The 17,538-nt window shown below is 52.7% G+C and overlaps 2 protein-coding genes across 6 annotated transcripts; one reads left to right on the forward strand and one right to left on the reverse strand.

Moving 5' to 3' along the window:
• Nucleotides 1-431: 431 nt before the first annotated feature.
• Nucleotides 432-14,997, reverse strand: PIAS3 (protein inhibitor of activated STAT 3). 3 transcript variants are annotated; one of them, XM_034989866.1, is made up of 15 exons: nucleotides 13,993-14,128; nucleotides 11,616-12,033; nucleotides 11,377-11,461; nucleotides 11,121-11,171; nucleotides 10,782-10,872; nucleotides 9,910-10,044; nucleotides 9,606-9,711; nucleotides 8,529-8,602; nucleotides 8,235-8,395; nucleotides 6,750-6,883; nucleotides 6,501-6,669; nucleotides 6,200-6,333; nucleotides 5,977-6,014; nucleotides 1,341-1,450; nucleotides 432-519 (listed from the first exon to the last, which is right to left on the reverse strand). In XM_034989866.1, coding segments are annotated over exons 1-15 (1,731 nt in total). In that variant the 5' UTR covers nucleotides 14,017-14,128; the 3' UTR covers nucleotides 432-518. The 3 variants fall into 3 exon arrangements, with proteins under 3 accessions (XP_034845757.1, XP_034845756.1, XP_034845755.1); XM_034989865.1 differs by lacking the exons at nucleotides 432-519; nucleotides 1,341-1,450; nucleotides 13,993-14,128 and adding exons at nucleotides 4,234-5,399; nucleotides 14,706-14,997; XM_034989864.1 differs by lacking the exons at nucleotides 432-519; nucleotides 1,341-1,450 and adding an exon at nucleotides 4,234-5,399.
• On the forward strand, nucleotides 1,446-7,062 carry NUDT17 (nudix hydrolase 17). 3 transcript variants are annotated; one of them, XR_004676425.1, is made up of 8 exons: nucleotides 1,446-1,868; nucleotides 2,051-2,237; nucleotides 2,470-2,495; nucleotides 2,651-2,743; nucleotides 3,008-3,106; nucleotides 3,335-3,471; nucleotides 3,754-4,006; nucleotides 6,514-7,062. XR_004676425.1 is itself a non-coding variant. In XM_034989867.1 (8 exons), the coding sequence occupies exons 1-8, from the start codon at nucleotides 1,677-1,679 to the stop codon at nucleotides 6,515-6,517; spliced, it is 891 nt and encodes a 296-aa protein (XP_034845758.1). In that variant the 5' UTR covers nucleotides 1,446-1,676; the 3' UTR covers nucleotides 6,518-7,062. The 3 variants fall into 3 exon arrangements, 1 of the variants encoding a protein (XP_034845758.1); XM_034989867.1 differs by having other exon boundaries at nucleotides 3,854-4,006; XR_004676426.1 differs by lacking the exon at nucleotides 2,651-2,743.
• Nucleotides 14,998-17,538: the final 2,541 nt, after the last annotated feature.

Consider the following 17,538-nt stretch of genomic DNA (forward strand, 5'->3'; position numbering starts at 1 on the left):
ATCTATCAGATGCATCATTTCCCACTAAGAAGTCAGCCAGGCCTGTGTTTGAATATCCGTGTCAGTGGAAGAAATTTCTTCCTAAGCAGATTCTATTCTCAAAAGGCTATACCTGTTCTTTATTTTGTTAAGTTGTAATCTCTCTCTCTCTCACACACACACACAGTGTAGGGAATGTGAAAGACAACCACACAGAGGGGAATAAAAGCTATTTTCAGGACTAGCAGGTGGACTGGCCCCAGCATTCACACTAGAATCTATGGCTAGAAGACATTTGCCAGCTCCAGGCTTCTAGCACATCTGAAACTGTGTATGTAAGCCACTTAGCACAATGCCTGGCATATGGTAAGCACTCAAGAAATCATTGCCTTCCTCTTCTCCGTGGTTTCTTAAAAGCAGCAATTCTAAGTTTTCTCTTTCAGTGGCATGATGTAATTTGTCCCAGCAGCTTCAGTTCATTTAAAACAGGTAGGTGCTGTTATAATCTCTTCGGTTTCCTCTTGCCAATGTCCATTCTCTCTAAATCATTAAGAGTAATGAATTAATCTAATTCATCAATCAAGTGCCAATTAATTGCTAGCCATTATACTGGATATAATATATCAAGATAAATAAGTTGCGATCTCTGCTTTCAAGCCACTCACCATTCTTTACTGAGCATCTGTTAATGCGCCCAGGACTGGGCTAGGCTTTAGGGATACAAAGATGAATAAGCCTTGCACACATAGCCTAGTGGGAGGAGACAAATAAATACAAGGAAATACTTGGGGGCTGTAGCAGAAAAGTATTATATACAGAGAGGCAAGAGGGAGAAGGGTCAGGCAGGAAAGGGAGTGCAGAGAAAGTGACAATCTGTCTTTTGAAAGATGAGGATTTGCCAGGTACAAGGGGAAAGGGATCCCAGAAGGAAGCAGAGCCTGGTTCCAGGAAGAACTGCAAATAGGATGTGACTAGAAAATAGGGCTTAAGTCCTGCCAGTACTGCGGCTAGACAGCCGGCAGGAGCAAGGGTGGGCGGGCGTCCTCACTATACTCTGCTTATTAGTAGCTTATCTTCTCCTGAGCAGTGGGAAGCAAGATGATGAGATTTGTGTTTGAGAAAGATCACTCTGGAAGAACCCTAGGGAATGAACTGGTAGGGGAAGGACTATATGGAGACTTGCAATGATATCTCAGGCTAGGACTAGGAACAGTGGAGGCTAGAGACATGCGAGAAAGTTTAAGGAGGTAGAATCTGCCGCACTGAGTTGCCATCTGAGTGAGAAGAAAGACAAGGGAGGGGTCAAGAATGTTTCCTGGGTGTCTGGCGAAGAGACGTAATCAATTCCAGGTGATACCTACTAGAGCCGATAGGCGTGGAGTGCTGCAGAGGGGTGCTTATATAGTACACGGCCCGTGGCTGGCGGGAGGTGACATGTGAGTTGAGAAATCATCCAGTCTGAATCACTCTCCTAAACAGAGAAGAGGGGAAAAAAGAGGAGCTGAGGATTTCGAGGTTTTCTTCTCTGTCATTTACTATAACATTGCCCCTCCGGCTCATCCCCAAGTGTTCCGCCTAAATTTGCCACGGCCGATCGCGGAAGCCCGGCTTCCCTCCGACCCCGGCGAACGCTCCGAGGGGCGGCGCCGCTGGGCCAGCAGAGGGCGCCAGGCGGGCCGCGGGCCCCGAGCCGCGTCATGGCCGCCGCGCGGGTGCTGCTGATCCTGGCCGGGCGCCCCGTGTCGCCGAGGTTCGTGCAGAGTGTGTGTCGCCTCCTGGGCGCCGGGCCAGGGCTCGGGCCGTGGCCCACTCACTGCGGCTTGAAGCGAGGACGACTAGTCCTCTCGGACGGGCCATTCCCAGGCGCTTCGACCAGGCTTCCACTCCAGGTCGGGAGAAGGGGGACCCGGGGTCGGGGGGCAGGAGTGGGGTCGGGTGGGAGCTGGCGCGAGAGGCCTGGGGGCAAGGATCGACCAGACTCGACCTCCTACCCCACCGCGCGGCGTTGCCCGATTTTTGCCCGGCTTCTGAAGCCTTAACCCAAAACGGCTACCCCCCCCACCCCCGCCAGCGACCCCCTTTCTGCCCTTTTGTGGCACTGGACCAGCAGCAGCTCAGGGCTCCGGGGGCTGAGCTGCCCACGAATCGAGGTGTGGATCTGGGTGTGGCCATCATGCTGCAGTCCAGCGACCAGACTGTCTTGTTAACCCGAAGGACCCGCACCCTCAGCGTTTCTCCCAACCTCTGGGTACCCCCAGGTGAGTGCCCTGAGAACAAGATCCCAAGTTCAGGGAGGAAAGGGGCCCTTCACCAACAGTGGTATTCCCAGTCTCAGAAGGACAGAGAGGCAGGCCCAGAAATGTGGTAGGTCCCCTTTTCACAAGGAGTTGCAATGGCATCTGTTCCCCCGGAGGGCATAGTATAAATAGTGCACAGGGTTTCCTGACCAAGAACACCCCCACTTATCGCTTGGTCCCACTGTTGTTGCAGGTGGGCATGTGGAACTTGATGAAGAGGTAACCAGTCTGCTAACCCAACCTTCACCCTGCCCTGAAACCAGAGACCTCTGTCTGGGGCTGCCTTGGGTGTGGGCTGAGGGAGGGACAAAGGACTTGGGACATGTTTCTCTTATTGAGAGAAATGTCTGGGATCAGTGCTGTCTCGTTTCCAGCTGCTGAACGGAGGGCTTCGAGAGCTTTGGGAGGAGAGTGGACTACAGCTGCCCCAGGGCCAGTTCTCTTGGGTCCCTCTGGGGTTATGGGAGGTGAGACAGGAACCTGGAAAAGGTCCCTTCCTTATTTAACCAAAAGCCCTCAACAACTTCAAACCCACCAAAGCCTATAGAACAGCCCTACCTGCCTTGGCCGCAGGAGAAACGATTAACAGTGGGTGGAAGTTTGGAGTCCCCAAACCCACAATCCCCACCCGTGTGCCTCCTGTACCATCTCTACCCTCCACTTCCTCAGCTGTGTTTACAAAGTCTCGACAAGAGATAGGAAGTTCTCATCTTTGCTGTATTCTCTCTTAGTCTGCCTACCCTCCTAGGCTGAGCTGGGGTCTCCCCAAATACTATCACATCATTCTCTATCTACTCGTGGTCTCCCGGGAATCACAGCAGCAGCTGCAGGTAGGGCTGGCAGTGTAGGAAGGAAATGCGGGTTGAGACCCAAGCAGACTGGTTCTGTGACTAGGGTGGCGGGTGGGGGGCAGTCAGAGATAACCAAGAAATCCAATAGCCTCTCCCCTTGTCCTTGCCCCAAGTCTCTCTCCATTCCACCTGTGGGTAGGCTGCGGTCAAGAACAGGCCTCCTAAGAGAGGCCATGGCTCAGGGATCTACCTACCTATCTGGCCCAGGCCCGGATCCAACCAAACCCAAGTGAGGTGAGCGCCTTTATGTGGCTGGGACCAGATGTAGCAGCTGCAGTGGCTGCCACAGAGGATGGGACAGAGACACCCAGACATCTCCCCCAGGAGCTACCACCCTCCATCCTGTAAGAGCTTTTGCCTGACCCTCCAACACACCAACACATAGTCATTGGGAAGTTCCGCTTCTCTCCCCTCCCCAGGGGGGAGTTTTGGGTCATGAGGGACATTTAGGGAGTGGGTTGGTCAGCTGATGATGAAAGGGGCACATGAGCAAGGACACTGTCCGTCCAACTCCAAGGGTTCCTGCTCCAAGCTGGCTAGCACTGACCACCTGGGTTCGAGTCCCACTCCCCCAAAGGGACAAGTTATTTAACCCTCCTTGAACCTGTTCCTCTCTGTAAAATGAGGGCATCGTCCATCCATCGCTCTCCTGCCGTGGCTGGGAGGGCTCTGTGGAAGAGGGCTAAGCCACAAGGCACAGCCCAGACAGGAGCTGTCGTCATGCAGTACGGCAGAACTAGAGGAGGACGGAGGAGCTCGACCCCTGGCCATGCCCGTGTCCACGCTGCTGCGAACGACCCCAACCACGGATGAAGGCAAAGAGAGGGTCAGCTCTGGGACCAAGTTTGCCCTCGGGCTCTGGCTGCAACATCTGCGCAGGTAAGGGTAAAGGACTTGAGGGCCCTGCAACATTGGGCTGAACGCTCTATGAGGGAGAGGAAGGAAGAGCAAATGGCCCTGGAGCTCCTCAGTGGGACACCCCTCCCAAGTGAAAGTGGGCCCAGGGCCTGCAAGGAGGAACAGAACATGGGCCCCTCCCCCCAAACCAGGGCTCTGGAAAGGGAAGTGCATAATCCCCTCCCCAGCCCCCCTCTGAAACACTCACACACATTCACAACTTTTATTATGGGTAAGAACTTTGCTACAACTTTGAGAATAAAAAGTAAAATTACAACATAGTTACTAGGCCCTGGAGGAACCTAAAAAAGGAGAATGGGGAGAGCATGAGGTCTTCCCACCTCCCAGAAAAGGTGCAGAATGAGCCAGACCTAACCATGGGGCCATGGGCCTCTCGAAGCTCGTGCCCCAAGCTGGTCAGCATATGAAACATTGTGAACTTAAATATATAAATAGAGATCCAGGCAATAAGCCAGGCCCTGCTCCCAAACCCCTGGGGATCGGGGCTAAGGCCTTATCTCCTCCTCAGTCATACTGGGAAGTAGGAAGCAGGGGAAATCATCTTTGGAGTATTTTGGTTTTTCTTGTTTATGTACAAAAAAATCTGCAACCCAAAATAGAGTTCTTTGTCCATATGTCTGCCTGTCTCAGCTTCTCCACCTGTCTGGCCAAAGAGAACGGAATGGACATGAAGAGACAATGGATGTGGGGAAGGAACAGAACCATAGGTTTGGTGAAGAGAGGGCATCTAGGGGACAAGAGGAAGGCCCTTTCCCCATGAGGCTCTAGCCAATTCGGCCCTTCCCCCAACTCACACCCCATCCCGCGTGCCTCCCACTGCCTAGGTTAATATACCCAAAGGAATGTGCCAGCCATCTAAAGAACATTTCCAAAAATAGAACCCAAATGTCCTTAAAAAGAGGTTAAATATTAACCCTTTAGGTGCTGGCCTTGTTAGGCAGAGAGAAGGCCAAACACAGGATACCATGAAGGTCTTTCTTTGACCTTGGCCAAAGCCCCCTGAGGGGTCAGAGTGGCCAGGAGTCTGGACTCCACAGCATACTTGCTCAGTGGTGGGAGGCAGTGAAGTTTCCATCATCCAGGGGACTCAGTCCAGGGAAATGATGTCTGACCGGCAGCCAGTCAAAGAGGGACCTGAGGACAGGGGTCCTCCAGGCCCCTCCCTCAAGGCCCCCCCTGGGGCCACAATGCTACTGACGCGGCCAGGAGGGGGTGCTGGAGTGGTGCTGCGGTGAGAGCTCCCCAATGTGGGGGCTAGTGGGCCCAGGAAGTGGGAAGGGGTCCCTCGGTACTGGAAGAAGTGGCCAAGGGCATCCTGTTCATCTATCGAGGTGATGACGGAGGGACCATAGTGCTGGGAGGAATCAAGGGCACAGTTTAAGATTTTCTCCTGACTTCACCCACTTCCCAGTCACTCATCTCAGAAATATCCTGGGATAAATCAAACCCTCTGGATCCCCAGATACCCTCTGAGAAGCAGGGGAGACTCTTTTTTTCCCCTACTTCCCCACCCCACCCCTACCCTACCCCTATCCGCTGCCTTGAGACAGTCCCTCCAGCTTGCTAGGTTCTTGGCCTTGTGGGCGTCTGAAATGCATGGAATGTCTGGCTGGGGCAGGCACAGTGCTCAAGTGCACATGGGTGTGTGTGGGGGGTGGGGGGCCTAAGTGGAGAGCAGTCAGGGCAGAATTCTAAAAACTCGAGACAGAACAGTAACAGGGTATCAAAGAAGACATGGGTGAGAATCTGAAGAAGCACCAGTAGGGTCTAGTAGGGAAATAAACTGCCCATACCCCCTCTATCCCCCAGCCCCTGCCTTCCCTCACAGAGAAGCAGATTTAGGTCTTAGGGGAAAAAGGGGCGGGGGGCATCGGTGCCTAGAAAGGAAGCTTCAGGGATCTGATAGCTTCATGGGAGAAGGAACCACTTACCTGACTCTCAGTCTGGAGGAAAGAAAATAAATCTAAACCTGGTAAGAAAAGAAAAATCAGAATCAATCTCCTGTCTGAACCCTTCATGGCCAAAAAAACCCAAAGTCCCTTGGATTGTAGCCTTTGCAAGAGAGCCAGAAGGCTTTGAAAAGGAACAGGGGTTGTGATCTGGTCTGGGGGCAGCTGTGGCAGCAAACAGCCCACCGTGTGATCAGTGTCCTACCTTGGATATCGGCCCCCAGTGGGAAAGCAGGTGGATACTCATGTAGCGGGAGACTGGACAGGAAATCCCCGCCCAGCGTGCCCATAGCAGGGCTCCGCAGCACCGAAGATGGCTGGTGACCAGATGTCAGGACTCTGTGAGGAGAGAGGAGGAACTGGGGCAGCCAGCGAACGACAGATGCCCTCACCCAGCTCAGCCTCCTGAGCCCCCTCTCTGCCCCAGGGTTTGTCCAGTGAACTGAGAGCATTCCTGACTTCTTCCTCTGCCCCTTCTGGCGTGGACTCAGCCTATTTCCTCATACCCTTTGCTTCCAGGTAGAGCCGGGATGGCAGCTGAGGTGACAGGACAGTGCTTTTTGGTCGGGGGCAGGTCCTCCTCATCCGATGAACTCTCTATTGTCAAGTCAATAACTTCAACCTTCTTCTTATTCTCTGATGGATTGCCCTCTTGGACTGGGCTGTACTGGAGGCCTGCGGGTGGTAAGAGGACTGTGTCTCAGAGACGAGGTCATCTGAGATGTAGTTCAGCTCGGGGACGGGGAGTCACTCACCATCCAGCCCATACCCTGGCGGGGGGCAAACCTCAGATGCCTCCTTCTTGGGTTTCATTGGGCACCAGGATCCATCTTCCATGAACTGGATCTCATCACAATCCGAACAGGAATTAAGTATCTCCATGAACAAGCTGGGGGAAGGGGAGAGATGGGAATTCATGGGGCTGGGAGATGGCTGGGAACAGTAGCCGGGGAGTTCTGGGACTCACCTCTCTGAACCTGTTTCCTCGTCTGTAAAACAGGGACATTATTCACTCTACTCAACTCTCTTGAGTTGTCGGAATCAAATAAAGTAAGGTAATATAAAAGAGATTTGCCAACTTTAAATGCTAAGTTTTCAAAAAAATACATTCTAAGCACATGTTTCATGCAGTACTTGTGACAAAACAAAAGGAACACAGATACAGTACTCCATAAACCATCTCAAAGAGGGCACTGGGAACGGGGACCGTAATTTAGGCTCCGGATGGGGGTTAGGACTAGCTAGATCAGTATATCCAGACCCTCAGAAGAACTTTTCCTTACCATGGTCAGTGAGAGGTCAGGTAGTTGTTCTAGGAGATACACTGTATCAGTTCAATACATTGATTCTGCCACTTACTAACAATTACAACTTTGAGCAAGATCATCTCTCTAGGTCTCAGCTTCCTCACCTGTAATGACCATACCCATCTCACAAGGTTAATTATGAGGATTCAGTGAGATGAGGCATGCAAAGTGTGCAGCATGATGCCTAATGCAGTAAATCCTCAATGTTGGAAATATATACAATTGACCGTGAACAACATGACAGTTAAGAGCACCTCACACAACCAAAAATCCATGGATGGGGCGCCTGGGTGGCACAGTCAGTTGAGCATCCGATTCTTGGTTTCGGCTCTGGTCTGGATCGAGCCCCATGTCAGGGTCCACTCTGGGCATAGAGCCTGCTTAATGTCCTCTCCCTCTCCCTCTGCCCCTCACCCCCCCACCCCACACTCTCTCCCTCTTTCTCTAAAGTAAATAAATAAATCTTTTTTTAAAAAAGTCTTTACTGTTTAAAAAAAAAAAAATCCATGGATAACTTTTGACTTCCCCCAAAACTTAACTAACAGTAGCCTACTGTTGACCAGAAGAAGCCTTACCAATAACATCAACAGTCAATTAACACATATTTTGTATGTGTATTATATACTGTATTCTGATAATACAGTAAGCTAGACAAAAGAAAAATATTAGAAAAATCATAAAGAAGAGAAAATACATTTATATTTACTGTACTGTATTGAAAAAAATCTGTGTATAAGTGGACCCATATTGTTCAAGGGTCAACTGTATATTATAAAGGTGAAAAATTATATATATACATATACATATAAAGGGATTGATAGGTTAAGAATTGGGGTTCCTGGGAGGGCAAGGAAGGTCTCTCAATATACAGAAGGGGGGGTGTCCCTAGTGGATGTCCTAGGTAAGAGGAAGCAGAATGCAGAGTGGCCCTACCCATCAATGATAAGAGATTCATAGGGAGCCTTCTTGTCACACACAGGACATGTCCATGTTGGCTTCTTCTCATTCATCTGTAGATAAAGGGCAGCATCGAAGCTCTGCAGGTGGGCGCAGGTGAGGGCACGACAAGGGACTGTCAGGCGCATCTTCCCTAGCTGAGAAGAGACGAGTTCTCTGGTCAGAGTCCCTATATCCCAGGAAGCCTCACTCTGGTAGCCCTAGGAGCCCTCATCTGGGTCCAGAGTTTAACCCAACCCTCCTCCCCCTTCTCATCTCCCCTGTACCCACCGGGCACATGAGTGACACCCGGAGACTTGTAGTGGCCACCTCACTGTCCGGGTCAGCGGTCAATTTCTCCTTGACTGAAACAAGAATGAGGCCAGAGCCATGGGGTCAGCAAATTTGGAGATGAAGCCCAGGAGGCGGTGAGGCCAGAAGCAGATGGCTCTGGCTGAGAGGCAGCTGGGCAGAGTGCCGTTGGGGGCCGGTGGGATGTCACATTGAGGATGGTCTTTGGGGGCCAGTGGGATATCACATGAAGACTGGGTGTGAGGGAGAGATTTCCCCATCCCTGAAGATACTTAAATACAGCTGGGTGACATTTTGGCAGAGATGACTTAGAGGGAACTGAAGCATCACAAGAGGGTTAGATTAGATGATCCTTAAGACTCTTTCCAGGGGCACCTGGGTGGCTCAGATGGTTAAGCGTCTGCCTTCGGCTCAGGTCATGATCTCAGGGTCCTGGGATCGAGCCCCACATCGGGCTCCCTGCTTGGCGGGGAGCCTGCTTCTCCCTCTCCCTCTACTGTTCTCCCTGCTTGTGCTCTCTCGCTCTCTCTGTCAAATAAATAAATAAAATCTTAAAAAAGAAAAAAAAAAAGACTCTTTCCAGTCTAGGGGTGCCTGGGTGGCTCAGTCGGTTAAGCGTCTGCCTTTGGCTCAGGTCATGATCCTGGAGTCCCAGGATCAAGCCCCACATTGGGCTCCCTGCTCGGCGGGGAGTCTGCTTCTCCCTCTGCCCCTCACCCCACTTGTGCTCTCTCTCTCTCAAATAAATAAATAAAATCTTAAAAAAAAAAAGACTCTTTCCAGTCTAAAGAAGCCATACTCCAGCAGGGCTGGAGGCAGGGTCTGTGAGGCGCAAAGCAGATGTATAATTGAGAATGCAAGGGTGTCACTCAGTGCCTGGGAGGGGGCTGACTTCTCAACCATGAAGACTGGTACGGGGATAGGGGGAGGGTTGGAGTCCATGTGTGACATGAGGTATACTGTCATGAGATGGGGATGGGTTTGATTATAACGGCTTGAGGACCAGGAAACTTGGATCCAAATCAGAGTGGGAAAGGGGGGCAGGATGTTACTCACTCAGTGCCCGAGAGTGGTCTGGGTTCCGGATACCCTTTGCTCTGAGTTTTTGTAGAAGGGTCCCTGCAGTCAACTGTCTCACCAGGTACACAGACAAGGAGTAGTTCTACTTGGAGGGAGGGGGAGGCAGTTAGCCTCTGCCCTGCACATCACCACCCCAACCCTTTGTCCCATGAGGACCACAGACAACAGGTTAAGGCAGAAAGACCCATAAAGAGGAAGATGTTTCCCCAACCCAGGACACGGGATGATGCCCCCTCACACCCTGCAGCTTCTCTAGGTTCCCTGCCCCAGCCCTGCTCACCCGTCCAAACTCAGATGACCAGTTGACCACGATGGTGTTGGGAACAGTGGCCGAGAGACGAGCCAGAGGTGTGATGTTGATGGGGCGGCTAGGCCTCTTGGGCTCAGCCCCATTCTTGGTAGGGGGAAGGTAACCCTGGGAAAGGGAGGGAATGGTCAAGACATCTTGTCTCAGGTTACTCACTTGCTGGAGGGAAGACCAGCTCACTCACCGACCAAGGACATGGGGGGCCCATTCAGTGACTCACAAAACTAAAGCATTAACGGGGCGCCTGGGTGGCTCAGTTGGTTAAGCGACTGCCTTCGGCTCAGGTCATGATCCTGGAGTCCCGGGATCGAGTCCTGCATCGGGCTCCCTGCTCAGCAGGGAGTCTGCTTCTCCCTCTGACCCTCCTCCCTCTCATGCTCTCTGTCTCTCATTCTCTCTCTCTCAAATAAATAAATAAAATCTTTAAAAAAAAAAAAAAAAAAACTAAAGCATTACCTAGGGTTGTATGTGGGGTACATTCCTGGGGACAAAGGACAGCTTATTCGTTGACCAGGGAAATAAAAACCTACTCCCTGGGTTCCTGAGGAGGAAGAATAGGGATGCCCCACTTCTTCCAACTCTCAGCTCTGAGGTCATCACTTCAGAGAAGTCTTCCCTGAACCTTTGGGTTGAACTAATGTCCCTCCTCTGGGTTCTGATAGAACCCTTGTGCATCAGCCCCATCTTAGTATTCTCTAGGTTGTACTAATCCCTCAGTAAACTGAGTACCTACTCTGTACCCAGGCACTGTGCTAGGCATGTCTCTTTCATAATAGGTTTGTATTTAACATTTAAGAACTGAAAGAGGAAAGGGGTCACTGCCAGAAAAAGGGAAGAGCATTTACCGGCAGGGGGCATAGTTTCCCATTGACCTTGACGAAGAGGTTGGGGGGAAAATAATCCTCCTGGGGGCAGCTGGTCTCACAGAGACAGAACCTGGTAAGAGAGGAGAAAAGATGAAAGGGTGGGGAAGGTAGTCTCTTGAGCTGAAGCTGGCAGAAAGGCAGGGCATCTCAGTCCATCACAGATGTCTACAGCTGTAACCCTCAGCAGCCAACGAGAGCCCCAGGGTTGGGGTGGACGGGGCAGAGCAGGGCTATCTCCTAGCCGTGTCCGTCATACCCTGATTTCGTTCCCACTCCCAACAGGAGCCCAGCCGGGAAGGAGGAGGAGGATCGACTCACCTTAGCTGCACTTGTATAGTATAGTCACATTTGGCTCCTGGTAGAACCTCTCTGTGACAGGGAAGGAGAGGGAAGCATGTCAGGATGTGGCCCCCAGAGGGCAGGGCTGAACAGTCAGGGACGCACAAGACAATGAGACAAAGCAGGTGCAGGAAGATGGACAGGCAGGAGAGCAGGACAGAAGAGAAGAAAGTCAGAGAGCAGAGTCCAGGGGTAACCATCCCAAGATGAGGTGCGAGGGCTGGGAGAGATGTACCTGGATGTGAGAATCTGCTGCACTTGCTGGGGTGTGAGGGCAAAGGTAAAGTGCGCCTCTTCAAAACGCTGGCTAGAAGTGGACGCTGAGGACACAAAGGGGCAGTTATTCCTGAGCCCATGACAGGCAGCCACAGATGCTGCCCCCATCCCAGGCTGCTGATCCCACAGGACTAAAGCCTAAAGAAAGGCTTGGGCAAGAGGTATGGATCAGGAAGACTGAGGAAGATGGAGCCGTACCGAGGGTGGTGGGCCGGATGAGCTCCCCATAGACTTCATAGAAGGGCAATGGTTTCATGGTGACATCAGGGTGCACGGGCTGGGGCAGAGGGGGGTGCATGTCCACTTCACGCTTGGGGCCCAGCAGGGTGCCAGGGGCCAAGAGGGCTGGGGGAATGGGAGCCAGAGGACCAGGGGAGCCGACAGGAGGGGTGCCAGGGGGCAGAGAGAGCAGGGAGAGATCAGAGGGCCCTAGGGTCTTCCGGGGAAAGCGCCGGCGGTAAAGCTCCTTGATCTTCATCTGGACACTGGGGGCACAGCTGGACTTGAGGAGGTGCAGGGCCTTGGCCAGGAGCTCGTGCTTCCGTCCACTCTTGTTCCGGCCAGCAAAGCCGAGCAGCACCTGAAGCTCAGACACCCGGAAGCTCATCACCATGTGCTGCGGAGAAGAGAGACACTCGAGAATACTGCCAAGGGTGCTGGGGCTGAGCTACCAAGTAGCCAATGCCCCTCCCCCCTACCCAGCACTCATCAGAAAGATGCTCTGCAGCCAGTGGATGACTGCCAGACAGCCAATCTAGCCAAAGGGACATCTCAGGCCCATTCAGCAACCCTCAGGTCAACCTTACCACTAGCCCCCAGAGCTTGAGTAACCCTATTTCCCCATGCCTGTAAGTCGGCCAGGTGGAGCAGCGTGCAGACAGCAAGCCATCCACAGGCACACCGATGAGTCCACTTCGGCCTCCTACCTCCATCCCTGCCTTGAGCCTAGACGCTCCTTTAAGCTGCTTATCTCCTCTCCTGCTCTTTCTCAGACTCTCAGACCCATCCCAGCCTCCTGGGAAGAGGCTAGGAGACAGGGAGAAGGAGGGGGAGAAGAGGATTCAGGCCAGACAGCCCCAAGGGGGAAGAAAGGGGGCAGGTGGCTGAAGGATTGTGCCCGAGGCACACCCCTCCCAACACTTCAAGCCACCTCAGCTATTTTCCCCAAGCCTCTGTAGCGTTTGTGGCCAGGGTTTTCAGGTCAGGGTTCAATGCTTGTAACTCCCCCAAATCCTTTCTAAGCATCATTTACATAAACACCCCTCCCTCGGTCCTATTTTTCTGGAAGGCAAAAACGACCAAAACGGTGCAAAGGGGTTAATAGTAAATCACCGAGTCCAGGTTACCTTCTTGTTTATCTGTTTACTCCATCTGCCAGGAACTAATATCCTGTTTCTCCCCTACATAGAGAAAATGAGTGATCCTCCCCCTCCATAGCGGTGAAAGAGGAGAGGGCAAAGCTCTAAGCAGAGGCCCTGGGAGGATGAGGAGAAGGCGTGGGGCCCCTGAGCCAGGGTGCAGAACTGCAAGTTCTCCTAAAGGCAGCTGGGCCCAGTGACTAGACCTCAAGCCCGCCAAGGACTATGGCTCCATTTCAAAAGGCAGAACAAAGCCAGGAGGCAGGGGGAGGAACCCAGTGGTTTTTTAAGGTTCTGTGAGATGTCCTCGGATACGGTTACCCTAAAGACTGTGTGGCAGTAGGAGGGCACCAAAAGCTCTCTCCTAAAAGGACACCCTTCTGTGAATCTCTGGGAGACCCTGTCATGGGCAGGCCTTGCTAGCCCTCCACAATTCGCCCCCTCCCAGAAGGCTTTATGGCTTTGGGCCCCTTTTGAGGAATGTGATGAAAAACTTGTTCTTCTATCTTTCTCCCACCCTTATTTCCTCTGTCCTGTTTTTATTTCTCCATTAGCTTTGTCAAGAACCTCCCCCTTCCCATCCCATAGTTTCACACTCCTCTGTCTCTGCCCAAAGACACGGGCTCACTAAGGCAGCGCCTTCCTCTGAGCCTCCTGGATGCTTCTGCCCCACCCCTCGATCCAAACGCCCACACAACCCCGCCCCCTAGATCTCAGCCGCCTACTGGTACTTCCCAAGGCTCGGGTCCCAACAGCAGCCCCAAAGCTTCCATCCTCTCTGCTGCATCTCCCCAGGAACCTCCCATACATCTGCCCCCCAGTCCCATCCCCACATCTGCCCCCTACTGTCGCATCTCTTGGCCTCGATCAATTCGCCCCCTACGCCTCTGTAGCAGCTTTTACCCCTGGCCCTCCTCCTACATCTGCCCCAACTACCAAATCCGACTTCTGCCCCTGCGTCCCCGCCCCCTGCGCCTCGGCCCCCAACAGCTGCAATTCCCCTCGGCCCCACCCCTACATCTGCCCCGCGGCCCCGCCCCCGGAGCCCGGCCGCAGCCCGGTCCTCGCCCACAGCCACTTCGCTCCCACCCCCGGCAGCCAGTCTCCGCCACGTCTCCAGCCCCCACCCGAGCCCTCAGCACCCAGTCTCGGTCGCTTCCCTGACTCGGCGTACCGCCGGGCTCAGTCCAGATGGGGATGGGGGAGGGGGCCGGTACCTTTAATTCGCCCAGCTCCGCCATCTTGAGACATCGCAGGCGCCCGAGCCCGAGCCCGAGCTCAGGCCCAGGGACCGGCGCACAACTCTCCACCCCAGCGCCGGCCGCAAATGCCGCCTGCTCCGCCCCGTCCGGCCCCCTACACCTCCCCTTCCCGGCCCCGCCCGCCGGGCTCCGGACAGGCCCCAGCCTCAGCCCCTCCCTCGACCGCCGGACCCGGCCCCTGCACGTCTTTGGCCCGGGTGCAAGACCGGAGGGAGTGTAGCCCGAAAGATCGCAGGGTTCCCGGGGGTAATGAAGAGGAGGCGGACCCGAAGTGCCTGGGGGAGGGGGCTTTGCCACGCCAGAGCTGGGAGGGGATGAGCTTTTAGGGAGCCAAAGATACTTGAAATATGGAGGGAAAGTATCGAGAACTGCTAAATCTAAGAGAAATGGGGGAGGGGTGGCGAAGTTGGAGCGAATACAGTCATCTCCTCTACAAGTTTAACCAGCTAAAGTCAAGAGTTCTACCAACTCGGGAAATGGGTGAGATCTGATCCATTTCAGAGAAGCTATGGAGTTGTGAATAGTTCATTTCAAGACGGCTATTCTCAATCCTTCGCCCCCCAACCCCCCCCCCCCCCCCCCCCCCACCCACCATAGTGTTGCTCGTGGTCCCGCGGTAGGACTCAAACTCGGCAGCAAAAAAGTTTGGTGCGATGAGCGGGACTTACCAGCACGGTTGCAGGGAGCGGGGAAGGGGCTCGGGAGGCTCGGAGGGTGGGCTGGGGAGATGGGGGGAGGGGGCCGGCGCCGCTCCCGCCGTCTACAAGGCTGGAGGTCGGTCCGGCAGCTGGACGCTGCAGCCGCAGCTCCGCCCGGACGGGAGCTCCGCCCGGCCCCGCGCTGGGGCTGGGGCCGCCCCCTCCGGGGTGAGCCCGCCAGGACGGCCGCCACTGAGGGAGGGGGCGGAGTCTGAGGCGGGAGAGGGAGGGACTCGGAGCCCGGCGCTGAGCGATTAACTCCTCGAGTGAGCGGGTCAGAAGGGAGGACGTTCTTGGATCTCATCATTCTCGCTATTGCTCTGACCCCTTGAGCTGGTGTATCGGCCTGGGGTGGAGTCATGCTGCAAATAAGGCCGGATGGACAGGCATCTGCCTGCATAAAGAAGTTCCTACTTGGAATGAGACTCTTCTCCCTGGGGGAAAGCCTGGGCTGCTAGAATCCAAAGTGTACCTAAGCCCCAACTCTACCCCTGGTCCCTCACCCCCTACCCCAAATAGACCCATCACCAGAGACCGCACGCCTTTGGTGTAGCTGAAGGTGGACGGAGGAGAGGTTTTCTTACCTCCAAGAGTCATCTTTCTGCCCCTCTCTGAACTGCCTACTCTTCTTCCAAAGCCTTTGACCTTCCAGAAACCCCATTCTCAACCAAGCTAATCACTCACATGCAGGTACCATGAAAGCACCAATTTTAGTTTACCCAAACTACATACTGGAAAAACTCATAGCATTTTATAGTTAGTTGGCTGGGACTTAAGCAATAATGTCATTTGTTCAACAAACATTTGAATGCTGTTCAGAGATTGTTAGGTGCTGAGGACATAAAAAGCCTTGCAGGAGCTCTCAGTCTAGCAGTGGCAGCAAGACAGTTAAACCTATAATTGGCATAAGAATAATTAATAATAAATAGTATGAATAACCCTCTCATTTAGCTTAAACCTTCAGTATAATCCTTCCCAAGAGACCCCATCCAAGCCACAAGAATGAAGGTACCAGCCTGGCATTATCCCCACATACCTGCTGACTTGGACCATGCCCAACTACTTTGTGGATTGGATCCCTGGGGAAGATGTGCACCTCTCCTGACACTCAGGTTCTTTCCCTGATGCTTTCCTGCCAGCAATGGTGGGACCTCAAGCTAAACTCAAGCTCAAGTATTTGGTTCTAAATCCCAACTGCCCCCACCAACGCTTGAGTCTTCATCAGGCCCCGAGCTCATTTTTTTGTTCTGTTCAGCCCTCTGGGTCAAAAGTTACCATGGATTAGTTTGTATCTTCTAGAATTTTCAGTGATTTGGATGGAAGGAGGATAGAGAGGATTTAAAAAAAAAAAAAAAGAAGAAGGGGGGATACTCTGGGAGTGATAGACATGTTCATTATCTTGTGTGATGGTTTTATGGGTATATACATATGTCAAAACTTATCAAAGTACATGCAGCTTATTGAATGTCAATTATTATAACTCATTAAAGCTGTAAAATGTAAAAGAAGAAAAGAAAGTCAACCTCACCTTGAATCCTAGTGGTTTCATAAAGGAGGGATCTCCTTTAATAGTTAATTTGAGGTTGTAAGTTCCAGCATCCCTACAGGATAACTGAAAAGGAGGAGGCAGGGTGCCTGAATTTGATCCTGTATCCCAGCTCAGCAAGGACAAGAATCTTTTCTGTGATGCTCACTCTCTATCCCCAGTGCCTGGCCCATAGTAGACTCGTTCAATATCAGTTTAATGAATTAATATTATCAGACGAAGGAGGGAAACTACAAATCAAGACCAAGTTCTGATTGAAGGCATTCAAAAACATAGTCTGACCCCATCGTGGTGACCAAGCTTCACTTACTCTCACCCATATACTCCTACATCTGAAGCCTGAAGAACAAGGGGGAAGAGAAACATGAATAGGGAATCCCTACCTAAGTCCCATTAGACGGACAGCCTAGGAGGAATAGGGAGAAGAGTAGGACTAGAGTTACTTTAGGAAATAAAGATTTATGAAATCGAGGAAAATTTCAGGGCTTGGGGTTGTTGGGGTAAGCGTTTATGGGTTTGTATAGAGGGAGACTGTTTGGAAAGACCAGGGGCTAGGTAACGTTCCATCCTGTGTTAGCATTCACATCACTGAGCATTCCCGTAGCTCAGCCATCCTGGGATCAGCTTCCACTACCAGAGCTGCCTCCTGACGCACACTTGAACTTAGCCAAACAATCTCCCCCTGTGTGGACCCCTCTCTCTCAGCAGTTTTTTCATTCTTCCCACCCCACACTCCATAAATAATAAGGATTGCAACAGTCCTTTTATATTCTTTGGTAACTCGAAGAACAAGAAGGAAAAGAGAGGTTCTGTTCCCCTTCATGGAAATGACTTGGATCTTTCTGATGCCCTTCCTCTGGCAGCTGTACCCTCTCTTTCGCCATCAACCCCTCCGGTCTCCATTCTTCCTGCCTTAAAGCAGTTTTAGGCCTGTCCACACAAATCCCAAAGCTGACCCTCGTCTTCTCTAGGACGTGATCTACACAGCTGCCCTCTTCTGGGCCAAACCCCCCTGCAGCCCTGGGGTGGCCCCCTGTTTTCTGCGGCAGCCCCTCCCCACTCTCCTCTCAACCCAGTCTGGCTCTTTACCGCCAAACCATGGCCAACCCAGCAAAACCCAGCAGGGGGCGGGCTGGGAGAAGGAACCAGGAGGGATCCAAACTGCAGTTCCAGATTGGGGAGGAATTCGCTTCCTCTCTCTCACCTAGCAGTCTGGCTGGTAGAGGGGCAGGAAGGGGAGGAGACCCATGGGAAGTG

Source organism: Mirounga leonina, unplaced genomic scaffold (assembly GCF_011800145.1).
Source record: "Mirounga leonina isolate KUSES-001 unplaced genomic scaffold, KU_Mleo_1.0 Mir_493, whole genome shotgun sequence".
Taxonomy (NCBI): Eukaryota; Metazoa; Chordata; class Mammalia; order Carnivora; family Phocidae; genus Mirounga; species Mirounga leonina.

What these genes read in the sequence shown, in the direction of transcription:
- PIAS3 (XM_034989864.1), bottom strand. Translation starts at nt 14,016, where the DNA reads ATGGCGGAGCTGGGCGAATTAAAG. An exon ending in CAGCAGATTCTCACATCCAG is followed by an intron (nt 11,172 to 11,376) that starts GTACATCTCTCC and finishes TCCCTGTCACAG; the next exon opens with AGAGGTTCTACCAGGAGCCA. An exon ending in ACTATACAAGTGCAGCTAAG is followed by an intron (nt 10,873 to 11,120) that starts GTGAGTCGATCC and finishes CTCTCTTACCAG; the next exon opens with GTTCTGTCTCTGTGAGACCA.
- NUDT17 (XM_034989867.1), top strand. Translation starts at nt 1,677, where the DNA reads ATGGCCGCCGCGCGGGTGCTGCTGATCCTGGCCGGGCGCCCCGTGTCG. An exon ending in CGACCAGGCTTCCACTCCAG is followed by an intron (nt 1,869 to 2,050) that starts GTCGGGAGAAGG and finishes CACCCCCGCCAG; the next exon opens with CGACCCCCTTTCTGCCCTTT. An exon ending in TCCCTCTGGGGTTATGGGAG is followed by an intron (nt 2,744 to 3,007) that starts GTGAGACAGGAA and finishes ATTCTCTCTTAG; the next exon opens with TCTGCCTACCCTCCTAGGCT.